The 14,621-nt window shown below is 42.0% G+C and overlaps 1 protein-coding gene across 2 annotated transcripts in view; it reads right to left on the reverse strand.

Moving 5' to 3' along the window:
• ttc32 (tetratricopeptide repeat domain 32) overlaps positions 1-14,621 on the reverse strand; it is a 35,665-nt gene that overhangs the window by 11,020 nt on the left and 10,024 nt on the right. For both annotated transcript variants that reach the window (XR_006309359.1, XM_043676494.1), the window contains exon 3: positions 9,663-9,823. Coding sequence is in view for 1 of the 2 variants with exons in the window: in XM_043676494.1 (XP_043532429.1) it covers positions 9,696-9,823 (128 nt within the window). In the remaining variant the exon portion in view is untranslated. The remainder of the gene's footprint in view (positions 1-9,662; positions 9,824-14,621) is intronic.

A 14,621-nucleotide genomic window follows, 5' to 3' on the forward strand; every position in this document is an offset into this window, starting at 1 on the left:
AACTCCTGTACTCAATACTCTGACCAATAAAGGAAAGCATACCAAATGCCTTCTTCACTATCCTATCTACCTGCGACTCCACTTTCAAGGAGCTATGAACCTGCACTCCAAGGTCTCTTTGTTCAGCAACACTCCCCAGGAACTTACCATTAAGTGTATAAGTCCTGCTAAGATTTGCTTTCTCAAAATGCAGCACCTCACATTTATCGAAATTAAACTCTATCTGCCACTTCTCAGCCCATTGGCTCATCTGATCAAGATCCTGTTGTAATCTGAGGTAACCTGAGGACTCCCTCCCGACTGTATCCCACTGGGCCGCCAACACTCCTGGGTCTGTCCTGCAAGTGGGCCGAGATATATCCAGGGATGGTGATGGTGGTGTTGGGGACATTGTCAGTAAAGTATGATTCTGTGAGTATGTCTATATAAGGCTGTTGCTTGACTAGTCTATGAGACAGCTCTCCCAATTTTGGCACTAACTTCCCAAAATATTAGTGAGGAGGACCTTGCGGGTTGACAGGGCTGTTTCTGCCATTGTCTTTTCTGGTGCCCAGTTCGATGCCAGGTCCATTGGGTTTCATTTCTATGAGACTTTATAGCGATTGGTACAACTGAATGGCTTGGTAGGCCATTCCAGAGGCAGTTGAGAGTCAACCACGTTGCTGTGGGTCTGGAGTCACATGTAGGCCAGACCAGGTGAGGATGGCAGGTTCTTTGCCTAAAGGCCATTAGTGAACCAGATGGGTTCTTCCAACAATCAATAATGATTTCATGGTCATCAGTAGATTCTTAATTCCAGACTTTATCGGTGGCAGGATGTTCTTCTGGGGAGGGCCAAGAGCCAGAGGCTGTGGCCTACATTTGGTGCTAATATCCAAAATCAGAAGAGGGAATATGGTCCTGCCATCAGAACAGGAATTTAGGGAGCATTAGTAATCTCGGATTACTCCCACATGCAAGTGAGGACAGAAATGGACATAAAATAGATATGTGTTTGACTGACTGCAAAGCTGGTGCAGGAAGTGGGGCTTTGGATTCCTGGGATACTGGGACTGGCTCTGGAGAAGATGGCAGCTATAAAAACCAGATGAGTGATATCTGAACAGAGCTGGGACTGAGTTACTTGCTGGTATTTTGTTAGTGCTCTTGGGAGGTTTTAACCTGAATATGGGAACCATGGTTGGAACAGGTACAACACGTAATTAGGAAGGCAATTGGAATTTTGTCCTTCATTGCTAAAGGGATTGAGTTTGAAAGCAGGGATGTTATGTTACAACTGTATAGGATGCTGGTGAGGCCACACCTGGAGTACTGTGTGCAGATTTGGTTTCTTCACTTGAGAAAGGATGTACTGGCACTGAAGAGGGTGCAGAGGAAGTTCACTAGGGTGGTAGAGTAGAGGGGGTTGACTTATGAGGAGAGACTGAGTAAACTGGGATTATATTCATTGGAATTTGGAAGAATGGTTGGGTGGGGGGAATCTTATAGAAACACAAAATTATGGAGGGAATAGATAAGATAGACATAGAGAGGATGTTTCCATTGCAGGTGAAACTAGGACAAGAGTGTGAAGCCTCAAGATTAGGGGGAATAGATTTAGGACTGAATTGAGAAGGAACTTCTTCACCCAGAGGGTTGTTAATCTATGGAATTTCCTGCCCAGGGAAGTAGTTTTTGCTACTTCAGTGAACGTTTTTAAAGATAAGATAGTTTTTATTTGGAACAATAAAGGAATTAAGGGTACAGTGAGAACACAGGGAAGTGAAGCTGAGATCAGCCATGATCTTATTGAATGGTGGAGCAAGCTCGAAAGGCCAGATGGCCTACTTCTGCTCCTAGTTCCTACTGCCATGTGGGATTGTGATAATGGAGACCTGACTCATACAAGACCTTCAGAAAAGATTCCTGAAGAAGGGCTCATGCCCGAAACGTCGATTCTCCTGCTCCTTGGATGCTGCCTGACCTGCTGCGCTTTTCCAGCAACACATTTTCAACTTCAGAAAAGATAGGAAAGGCAAAAAGATGGCATGTTAAGAGTATTGCACGAAGATGATGTTTCAGAGAGCTGGGGGGCAGATAGACTTTGCTAGAGCTAAGTAATAAGAAAGATGCAACTATTTTGCTCAGTGTAATTTACAGACCAGTTAGCAGGAGAAATGCAGAAGAACAAGTCTGCAAGGGAATTAGGGAGGGATAAACATTGTGGAGCAGTTAGAATGGGGATATTTATCTACACATTATATTACACATACACACTGAGATAAATGGTAGGGTAGTGGCTGCAGGGATAGGCATTCCTAGATTGTGTATTCAGGAGAATTTCTCATGTGTCCAATCGAGCAAGAAGGGTGGTACTGCTAGACATGGTTCTTGTGAATGGGGTAGATCAAGTGACAGTGGAGGAACATTTGGCAGGGGGGGTCATAAGATTTGGGGTGACAGTAGTAAACATTATGAGTCAATCCAAATAATTAACTGGAGGTCAACCAACCTCCACAGGCCAAGAATGAAGCTGGGCCAAATAGGCTGGAACCAAAGGCTCATGGGAACAACAGGAGCTGAATGACAGGCTGCTTTCAAGAGGAGATGATTTGGATAAAGTCAGGATGTTGTCCCTCAAAAGGAAATGCTCAGATAAACCAATCCAGAGCTCTCTGGATGACAAAGGAGACGGGTAATAATAGAATCAAGAACTCTGAACTAACAGATGAAAGTGGGCACTCTCTCTAGAAAGGGGAATGGCTAGGGCTGATCAGACAGACATTTTTAAAACTGTTCGTGACTGTGAAAGATAATTGGAATAAATATGTTTCCAACTGAAGGAGCTGTCCAAAATGTATGAATACAATTATGAGGTAGTTATTAATAAATCCAATAAAGGATTCAGTAGTAACTAGAGAGGAAGATGCTCACATCAAATTCAAAGTAATTACATAGAAATGACTTGGGCGTTGTAAGAACAGTTTGTCATCTGTGAGGTCACATAATTTTAAATCTTGCTCATTTTGTTTTTTAACTCAAATGGACCCAAAATAGCACAAAAAGGAACATTTGAAGTTGAATTTATTGTGGCATGCTGTCCCTTTCTGATAATGAGCTTTGAACTGCAAATGCAGCGGGTTATTTCGCGGGCATGTACAACATGCAAAGAGACTTATTTGTAAGATGAGCATAAATATTTATGTTGCAAGCTCATAGACCATTAACTGGTTTATAAAGTTTCACACAAAGCCCAAACATGAAAAACAACTGAAAGAAAATAACTGCTGAGTGAAATCAACTGTCCTGTGTGATGAATCTTCTTTTAAAATAAGCATTGATGGGTAGACGCTAGTGACGTGAGAATTGTAACATTTAGAGCACACTGTTCCATGTGTTGCTAGGTGTCTCCATTCAACGGGTGGAGGGGGTGTGCAGGGTTTTCATTAGACCATGTTATGGATCAAACCAGACTCCCTCATATTATATTAAGAGAGTAGACTAGACCCTAACTTTTTTCTATTTTAAAGGTAAGCGTAAGATGTTGCATTCCAGATGTAATTTGATTGGACAAACAGCCAGCTGTGAAACAAAATACACATTATCCGCACACCCTAACTAAAATACAACAAAAGAATAAAGAAAAAAGTTGGCTTAGCTATAACACTACTGGAAAACTTAAAGAATAATAGATTAGTTAGCTACTAAATGGTAACTGTTCCAACATAGTAACATCCCACAAACACACCTTTGGCAAAGGTAAATTCAGGAAACAGATTGTCTTAATTGTCTTATGTGGACCTACTAGAGAAGGTGCAAAATTTGACCTATTCTGAGGAAATAAGGCAGGGCAGGTGACTGAGGTGTCAGTGAGGGAGCACTTTGGGGCCAGCGACCATAATTCTATTAATTTTAAAATAGTGATGGAAAAGGATAGACCAGATCTAACAGTTGAAGTTTTAAATTGGCGGAAGGCTAATTTTGATGGTATTATGCGAGAACTTTCAAACCTAATTGGGGACAGATGTCCGCAGGTAAAGGGATGGCTGGAAAATGAGAAGCGCTGCATTTTGGGAAAGCAAATCTTAGTAGGACTTAAACACTTAATGGTAAGGTCCTCGGGAGTGTTGCTGAACAAAGAGACCTTGGAGTGCAGGTTCATAGCTCCTTGAAAGTGGAGTTACAGGTGAAGAAGGTGTTTGGTATACTATCCTTTTATTGGTCAGAGTATTGAGTACAGGAGTTGGGAGGTCATGTTGCAGCTGTATATAAAATCATGAGGGGCATGGATGGGATAAATAGACAAAGTCTTTTCCCTGGGGTGGGGTAGTCCAGAACTAGAGGGCATAGGTTTAGGGTGAGAGGGGAAAGATATAAAAAAGACCTCGGGGCAACTTTTTCACACAGAGGGTGGTACGTGTTTGGAATGAGCTGCCAGAGGAAGTGGTGGAGGCTGGTACAATTGCAACATTTAAGAGGCATTTGGATGGGTATATGAATAGGAAGAGTTTGGAGGGATATAGGCCGGGTGCTGGCAGGTGGGACTAGATTGGGTTGGGATATCTGGTCGGCATGGACGGGTTGGACCGAAGGGTCTGTTTCCATGCTGTACATCTCTGTGACTCTATGACCCTACAAATGAGATAACGAGAGTCCAGAACCATAGAACATAGAACAATACAGCACAGAACAGGCCCTTCGGCCCACGATGTTGTGCCGAACATTTGTCCTAGCTTAAGCACCCATCCATGTACCTATCCAATTGCCGCTTAAAGGTCACCAATGATTCTGACTCTGCCACTCCCACAGGCAGCGCATTCCATGCCCCCACCACTCTCTGGGTAAAGAATACCACCCCTGACATCCCCCCATACCTTCCACCCTTCACCTTAAATTTATGTCCGCTTGTAACACTCTGTTGTACCCGGGGAAAAAGTTTCTGACTGTCTACTCTATCTATTCCTCTGATCATCTTATAAACCTCTATCAAGTCACCCCTCATCCTTCACCGTTCCAACGAGAAAAGGCCTAGCACTCTCAACCTATCCCCGTACGACTTCCTCTCCATTCCAGGCAACATCCTGGTAAATCTTCTCTGCAAAGCAGAGAAATGACATCCAGTGAGAGTGAGTAGACTGTTGTTGGGATGAGGTGAAGGAGCCTCTTGGCAAAACCACATCGTCTCCAACCTCATCCGTGTTGGCAGATGTCGTTGGTGATGGTGGGGAGGGCTAATGGAGGGGGGGGTGAAGAGGAGGAACTCAAGCGGCTGCTGCCTGCACCTGTCTTCAAAGGGACCACTTTCAAGAAGAGGTGGTGAGCTTTGCACCCAAGAGAGCATCACGAGGAGAGATCAGGGGCTTGTCCACACTTCCACCCACTTCCCCCTTGGCTCAAAGCTGAAGGCACTTGCTGAGATGCAAGTCCCTCAGTGCTGCCAGACTTCAAAATTCCTTTGGAGCTGCTTCTTGGGAGCTTTTTCTGACAGTCAAGTTCCCACCTCAAATCATGCTCTCGTCTGTGCTCAGCAGAAACCAGTTTCCAAGACGGGACCAGTTATCCGCATCAAGTGCAAACACTTACCTGTTCTACCTCAGGAAGGTTGACTTCAACTGCCTCATCCACATGCTTAGTCACCTCCTCAAAGAATTCAATAAGACTTGTAAGGCAAGACCTACCCTTCACAAATCCGTGCTGGCTGTCCCTAATCAAGCAGTGTCTTTCCAGATACTCATAAATCCTATCCCTCAGTACCCTTTCCATTACTTTGCCTACCACCGAAGTAAGACTAACTGGCCTGTAATTCCCGGGGTTATCCCTATTCCCTTTTTTGAACAGGGATTCCTGTACAGGGATTTTTGAACCAATACATTCCTGTTAGGGTGAAAGGTAAGGCTGGTAGGGGTAGGGAATACTGGATGACTAGAGGAATTCTGGTTTAGGTTAAGAAAAAGGAAGCATATGTCAGGTATAGACAGACAGGAGAGATCGAGTGAATCCTTAGAGTATAAAGGCAGTAATCTTAAGAGGGAAATCAGCAGGGCTAAAACGGGACATGAGATAGCTTTGGCAAATAGAGTTAAGGAGAATCCAAAGGGTTTTTACAAACACATTAAGGAGAAAAGGGTAACTAGGGAGCAAATAGGGTCCCTCAAGGGGGATCAGCAAGGCGGCCTTTGTGTGGAGCCGCAGGAGATGGGGCAGATACTAAACGAGTATTTTGCATCAGTGTTTACTGTGGAAAAGTACATGGAAGATATAGAATGTAGGGAAATAGATGGTGACATCTTGATAAATGTCCATATGACAGAGGAGGATGTCTTGAAACGCATAAAAGTGGATAAATCCCCAGGACATGATCAGGTGTACCCTAGAACTCTGTGGGAAGCTAAGGAAGTGATTGCTGGGCCTCTTACTGAGATATTTGTAGCATCGATAGTCAGAGGTGAGGTGCCGGAAGACTGGAGGCTGGCTAACATGGTGCCACTGTTAAGAAAGGTGGTAAGGACAAGCCAGGGAATTATAGACCAGTGAGCCTGACGTCGGTGGTGGGCAAGTTGTTGGAGGGAATCCTGAGTTACAGGATGTACAAGTACTTGGAAAGGCAAGGACTGATTCAGGATAGTTTGCAAATGACACCAAAATTGGATGTGTAGTGGACAGCGAAGAAGGTTACCTCAGATTACAACGGGATCTTGATCAGATGGGTCAATGGGCTGAAGAGTGGCAGATAAAGTTTAATTTGGATAGAAAATGCATTTTGGGAAATCAAATCTTATCAGGACTTACACACTTAATGATTAGGTCCTAGGGAGTGTTGCTGAACAAAGAGACCTTGGAGTACAAGTTCATAGCTCGTTGAAAGTAGAGTTGCAGGTAGATAGGATAGTGAAGAAGATGTTTGGTACACTTTCCTTTTATTGGTCAGAGTATTGAGCATAGGAGTTGGGAGGTCATGTTGCGGCTGTACAGGTCATTGGTTAGGCCACTTTTGGAATATTGCGTGCAATTGTAGTCTCCTTCCTATCAGAAGGATGTTGTGAAACGTGAAAGGGATCAGAAAAGATTTACAAGGATGTTGCCAGGATTGGAGGATTTGAGCTATACAGAGAGGCTGAACAGTCTGGGGCTGTTTTCCCAGGAGCGCGAAGGCTAAGGGGTGATCTCATAGATGTCTTTAAAATCATGATGGGCATGGATAGGATAAATAGGCAAAGTCTCTTCCCTGGGGTGGGGGAGTCCAGAACTAGAGGCCACAGGTTTAGGGTGAGAGGGTAAAGATATAAAAGGGACCTAAGGGATAACTTTTTCACTCAGACGGTGGTATATGTATGGAAACAACTGCCAGAGGAAGTGGTGGAGGTTGGTACAATTGTAACATTTAAAAGACATCTGTGTGGGTATATGAATAGGAAAGGTTTAGAGGGATATGGGCCGGGTACTGGCAAATGGGACTAGATTGGGTTGGGATATCTAGTCGGCCCGGATTAGTTGGACCGAAGGGTCTGATTTGTGCTGTACATCTCTATGACTCTATGACATGCAACTCCGGCAGCCCAGAAGGAAAAACATCAAGAGAACGCAGGGTGTAGCAGGGAGAGATGTACTGCAGACCCAGCAATAACTGCTACTGAAACTAAGAAACTAAAAATCCTGGTTCTGTGGAAGATTGACCATAACCATCCAAGCTGCTCCTATTGTCCCAACCTTTTTATAAAAAAGCCCAAGATCCCTCAAGCTGTTTACTTTACGAGTTTTCAATTGACATATCAATACCTGTGTCCTTAAACATTTGTTTGAAGAAAATTATGACAAAACTGACCACTTAAGGCCATTGTATCGTCACAGTCACCAAGGGCAGTTTGGCGCCACTGAAGAGGAGTTTAAAGACATCATTGGAGAAAATGGAATATGGGAGACAAACAAGAAAATGACCAAACTTCACATCAGAAGAATTGCCATTTGTTATACTAAAGGATAGATTCTGTATAGGGGGCTAGGTGAGGACTCAAGAATAGTTGGATAGCTCTGTGCTCAGGAACTCAGGATTAATAGGTAGCTAAGTATTGGAGTCAAGAACCTGAAATTCAGGGCATCTGAGCAAGTGGAAGGGTTGCTGGCACTATGGTGTGGAAGCTGTGTGAAACTCACGGTTTACATTACATTACATTACATTTTTACATTACATTACATTACAGTGTGGAAACAGGCCCTTCGGCCCAACAAGTCCACACCGCCCCGCCGAAGCGTAACCCACCCATACCCTTACATTTACCCCTTACCTAACACTAGGGGCAATTTAGCATGGCCAATTCACCTGACCTGCATATCTTTAGACTGTGGGAGGAAACCCGAGCACCCGGAGGAAACCCACGCAGACACGGGGAGAACGTGCAAACTCCACACAGTCAGTCGCCTGAGGCGGGAATTGAACCCGGGTCTCTGCCGCTGTGAGGCAGCAGTGCTAACCACTGTGCCACCGTGCCGCCCACTAAGCGTGCCGCCCACTATGGTTCTGTCAGCATTAATAGTTCAGTGCAGCTGAATGGTGTGGGTGTGGTCGGAACACAATTGAGTCGGAAAGCTCTCAAACAGTATTTGCTTGAGTAAGATTGGAACTCTGGGAGGATCCTCAGGCAGCACTGGCTCATTTTTTGAGTCTAGCTGCTGCAGAAGATCTATAGATATACTCATGAGTGCTGGAGTCCAAGGGAGTAGAGACTCAGGAAAGGAGGGAGATCATCTAGAACGTTGAGGCAATCCATGATGGATTAGTTCTTGTGGGAGAGAGGAAGGAAGGAAATTTGAAGAAGTGTAATTTTTTGTGAAGTTTTCTGAGAATTAATGACCGATTGTTTCATTAATGTCGGGTGGAATTGCTGAGAAATTCGCAATATCTGTCTTGATCATATTTGCATTTTGATGTGCACTGTGGGGTCTTTGATCATACCCATTTTTACAACATTAATTCTGCATGGTGGAATCCAAGTTGTATATGTTTTGCAAGTTGTATTACTGTTCTAACATTTTAAAATTTATTGGTGTCTGTTCTAATAAGTAGTATCATGACGCTATAGTCTCATCATAAGCCCCCTGGATCTCTGTTTATTTTAAAAATAAAGTTTAATGGTCCCTAGCCAGATTACAAAATAAATATAGCTGTATCTTCTGGGCTTGCAACAATGTGGTGACAAACAATCTGGATGAATCTGAATATGCATCATTTTGGGACATGATATTCTGGTGTCCTAGTATCCAGCTTGGACAGTAGATTACACTCAAAGTTCAACACACATGCAGGCTACCTCCAAAGATACAGTTAAAAATCACTCAATACCAGGTTTATTTGGAAGCACTCGCTTCTAAATAAACCTGTTGGACTACAACCTGGTGTTGTGTGATTTTTAACTTTGTCCACCCTAGTCCAACACTGGCACCTCCCAAATCCAAAGATACAATTCACTTCCTGAAACAGAAACTTGTTTGGGATTGACTCACAGGCAATAGCATCAGATTCAAAAATAAAAATGACCTGCTGTGAGATTTTCTGTGGGATTTAATAATAAAATCTCTATATTCCTCAGCAATGCTTGCATTAAATGTACATTCATAAACTTTAAACTTAAGGATTATTTAGGAACACAATTTAAAAATAAAACACACAAGTTAAAAGTAACACACACCCAACCAATGTTTGTAATCCAACTACCATATCTCTAGTATCCTCTGCTTGCTTTTTCATTCTTATCTATTAGTGTCTGTTCGAGACTCAATCTGGCATCTTTAAAATCTGGATTCAAAGTCAGTGTTTTCCTGAAGTCTTCCAATGCCTGGTCAAAAAGTCCTATAAAGGAAAAAATAGCAAGTCAGTTTGTTTTTCTTTGACATAATGTCTGAATAATGTTTTTTCACAATTGCTAACTTCTAAGGTTTCCAGCAGTTTTGTCACAGAAAATGTGAAAATTATGTTTAATGAAGACTCTGAATTAAAAATCCTATTGTTAGAAATAAGCATGAAAGGTTAATACACAAGTCTTTTTAAAAAAAAATTTGAATGTGGAATGTTACTGACACAGTATGGCTTTATTCATGGTCTATGTCTAGTCATTCTGAGAAGGGTGCAGTGGATTATTTCCTTGACTTGCTACAATGGTATTCCCAAATAATTAAGGAATCCCAGGGTTCTCAACACCAAGGGACAATTATATAGCCAAACTAGGCACCATGTGTGCTTTGAAAAGGGGACTCAGAGGTATTATTGAGTGAAAATGGCAAGATGCTACAGAAAGCTTTTGCATACATTTTGCATATGTTAATTTTAATGAATCTCATTTGACTTTTTTTGCAGTGAAATGGCAAGGAACAAACTGCATTTTCAACTCAATATATTTCAAGCAGAAATATCTGTAAACAAAGGCACAATTGCTTTAATCAAAGTGAACTCCATGCCCATTTTAACTCCTTTGCACACAGGGTTAATGACATAACAAACCTCTGCCTAGCCACTAGATGGTAGACTGTACTCTCTCAGGACTGCCAAAAGCAGTTTTAATATACAGAAGCTGACACTGAACATTACTTTTTTTTAATATTGGGCACTGTTGGCTGCATCAACATTTGTTGCTTATCCTCAATTGTCCTTAGGAAGGTCGCAATGTGCTCCTGCCTTAAACCAATACAGTCCATTTGGTCTAGGTAAACCCACAATGCTATTGGGGAGCAAGTTCCAAAATGTTTGATCCAGCAACACTGAAGGAACAGCAATATATTTCCAAGTTAGGATGGTGAGTGGCTCTGAGGGCAACTTGCAGATGGGGGTGTTCCCATGTATCTGCTGCCCTTGTCCTTCTAGAAGCCAGTGAGCCTGGTTTGGAAGGTAATATCTAAACAGCCATGGTGAATTTCTACAATACATTTTATAGATGGTACATGCTGGTGCTATTGAGCCGGATGGAAGGAGTGAATGTTTGTGGATGTGTTGTCAATCAAGCACGCAATTTTGAACTAAATGGTGTCAGGTTTCTTGAGGTGAGTTACTCACTGCAGGAACCTTAATCTCTGACTTTATAAGACCTGTTCAGTTTCTAATCAATGGTAATGCCCACAATGTTGATAGTAGAGATTCAGTGTTGGCAATGCTGCTAAATATCAAGGAGTAATGTTATATTCTCATTACCTAGCATTCATGTGGCATGAGTTTTACTTTCCACTTGTCACCCAAGCTTAGATATTGACTATGTTTGCTGCAATTAGACATTGATTGAGGAGTCGTGAATGGTGCTGAACATGGGTAATCATCAATGAACATTCCCACTTCTGACCTTATGATGGAGGGAAGGTCATTGATGAAACAGTTAAAGATAATTGGGCCTAGAACATTATCCTGGGGAGCTCCTGCAGAGACGTAATGGAGTGGAGATGACTGACCTCCAACAACCACAACCATCTTCTTATGGGCCAGGTATGATTCCAACCAACGGAGAGCATTCCTATTGAATCACAATGCCTTGTGTTTTGCTCAGTCCCCTTGATGTCACACTTTGGTAAATGTGGCTTTGATATAAGGGCAGTCACTCTCACCCCTCACCTCTGGAATTCAGCTCTTTGCAGCCTTGGTTTGAACATGGACCAATCCAGTAAGGAGCTGGCTGGCTCTGGCAGAACCCAAACTGGGCGTCATTGAGCAGGTGCTGTTTGATAACCCTGTTGATAACACCTTCCGTCACTTTATTGATGATCAAGAGTAGACTGATAGGGTAATCCAGTAATTAGCCAGACTGGATTTTTGCGTAATGGACATACTTGGGCAATTTTTCACATCATCAGGTAGATGTCAGCATTGGTAATCATGTTCGGAGAGCTTGGCTAGGGGAGCAGTAAGTCTTTGACCGTAAGTCTTCAGTACTGTTGTCGGAATGTTGTTAGGACCCATAGTCCTTGCAATATCCTGTAAGAGTGAAACAAATTGGCTGAATACTGAGATGTGTGATGTTGGGGACCTCCAGAGGAAGAGGCTGACGTGGATCACCCACTTGGCAGTTCTGGCTGAAGGCTGCGACTACTACTCCAGCTTTCTATTTTGCAATAATTTGCTGGGCTTCCCCATCTTTGGGAGGAGGAGACTTTACAAATATCTCCAGTGAGTTGTTTCATTATCCAACAGCTTTCACGATCGTATGTGGCAGTACTGCAGAGTTTGGATTTGATCCATTTGTTGTGAATTTGCTTAGTTATGTGTATCACTTGCTACTTTTGCAGTTTGGCATACACACAGTCCTGTTTGATAGCTTCACCAGATTGACATCATCATTTTGGGTATTCCTTTTGCTACTCCTGGGTCCACTTCTGCGGTCTTCATTAAAACAGGGTTGATCCCCTGACTTGATGGTAATGATTGAGTGGGAATATACCAGGCCATGAGGTTTCAGATTCTATTGGAGCACAATCTGTTGCTGCTGCTGATAGACGCAGTGCCTCACGGATACACAGTCTTTAATTGCTAGACCTGTTCAAAATTTCCCATTAAGAAGATAGTAGTGCCACATAACACAGTGGAAAGTAACATTAACGTGAGGACAGAACGTTGCAGCTCCACAAAAACAATGCAGTGGTCACTCCCAACAAATATTAACTGTTTCAATCAAATGAAGCACCAAAGTTGTAGTATTGTAGTATTTGTAGATCTTAGCTGCTCAATAAGGAACAAGACATCAGGAATAATAGCATAGGACATAATCAAAGTTGAAGGGAAAAAAACAGTAAATCAGGAAATGCCAGTTTGGAACCTCCCAGTTTAATAAAAGAGAAACAAGTGAAAATAAATGTGGACAGAGAAGTGAGCTACAAAATGCAAGATCGTGTAAATGATATCAGCACACTGGAAATGTAGGAAGGAAGAGAACATTCAGGACAATATGTTTAGATTGTAAAGGAATGGAACACATATTCAGAGGAGTTCGGATTTTTAGAAAATTAACAAATTAGAGAAAACATATTGTGAAAGGTTGGAGGGTAGAATTGGATGAACAATTGCTTATGAAACCATTTTTTTAGCTTTGATCTGTTCAGAATTAGAAGATGTAGGAAGATTCCTCCCAAAATATGGGACCAAGTGTTGAGTTTTAGGTGACCAGGCCTTGGAAGAATTCAGAGCTGTCAAAAGGAAACAAGAATTTGGAAAAATGAGAGGTCATAACATTCTGGAGGCAGGTCCAGTGAAGAGACATAGAAGTTAGAGTTAGCAATTGAAAAATTCAGAATTTTACACAAATGTGAGTTGAAAGTTAGGCCATTTGGATCCCTGGGCCAACATCCAACATTCCATAAAATCAGGGTGGAATTGTTTGTGCTTTGAATTCTACATTCCCATTTACCTCAGATTTTGATTGTCTTGTCTAACAGGAATGCATCTTCCTTAAAATATTCAATGACTTCACCTCTGTTGCCCTCTGAGGCCGAGTTCCAAAGTCTCTCAACCCTCGATGGGAAAACAATTCTTTGATCTCTCTTCTAAAAGGACAACTTTGAGTCTTTAAAAAATGACCCCTTTTGTCAAATCTACTCTGGATTTGATAAACTTCAAACAAATCACTTCACACTTTGCTGAACTCCAGTGAAAATGACCTCAGTCTCTCCAACATTTCATCAGAAAACAAACCGCTTATTCCAATTCCATACACCCCCAAAAACCATCTCCAACACATTTACATCCTCCCATAAATAAGATGTGATTGCACTATTGCTCTGATGCATAATCCCCTTACTTTTGTACTCCATTCCCCTTGCAATAAACTATAGCGTTCCATTAACCTTTTTTAGTTACTTGCTGTACTTAGATACCTCTGCACCTTGCAATCCTACTCAGCTTGCTGTTGATTTTAGGTGCCATGATGGGACGACTTGTCAGACGTTTTGGGTAAAAGTACACGTGATAGTAAATTTCTATTCTTCTAACTTTTTTGCCAAAGCGAACAACTGATTAATTAAAAATAAGGACAGAGCAATTAAAAGTAAGAAATGGTACATTTTTCAATGTCTTCACCCTTCTCTGATCAAGTTATGATCTAGAATGGAAAAGATAAGATAGGAAACACCTTGTTTCTGAATAGATCTCCTAATTTTGGATCAAATTGTTGCATAGGCTGTCTGGAGTCCTCATTCACGTTTTTCTGGTCTACACTCTAACATTCACACTCCATCCACTGACTAATTGACCTTACCAGTTTCCACATCTCAACAATTTACTGTGATTTCCATTGGGTATACTTATGCATAAAACAAGATAAGGATACTTGGACTCCCAGGACCGGAGGTGATCTACTGGTTGCATCAAATCATTTTTGCTGAGGCTTCCCTGGCAATAATTCAAACTCCACTCTGCAAATAATACGACCAGTAAAACTACCTAGAAGATTAATGCCAATTTCTTCGACTATTCCTGGAGATCTCTGTATTTCTTCTGAATTTGAACATTTCTTTAAAAATGAGCTGAATTATGTTCATATTCATGACTTCTAAGTCTCGAGCTGAGGTGTGAATGTTTTATTTTAGTTGTAACTTTTTCTTGTCTGTCCCTCTTCAAAGAGGATTGAAAGTTTCTCTGAAGTAACCACTTAGCTCAAGTGACTTGGTTAAAATGGAAG

The sequence above is a fragment of the Chiloscyllium plagiosum genome, chromosome 3, assembly GCF_004010195.1.
Source record: "Chiloscyllium plagiosum isolate BGI_BamShark_2017 chromosome 3, ASM401019v2, whole genome shotgun sequence".
Taxonomy (NCBI): Eukaryota; Metazoa; Chordata; class Chondrichthyes; order Orectolobiformes; family Hemiscylliidae; genus Chiloscyllium; species Chiloscyllium plagiosum.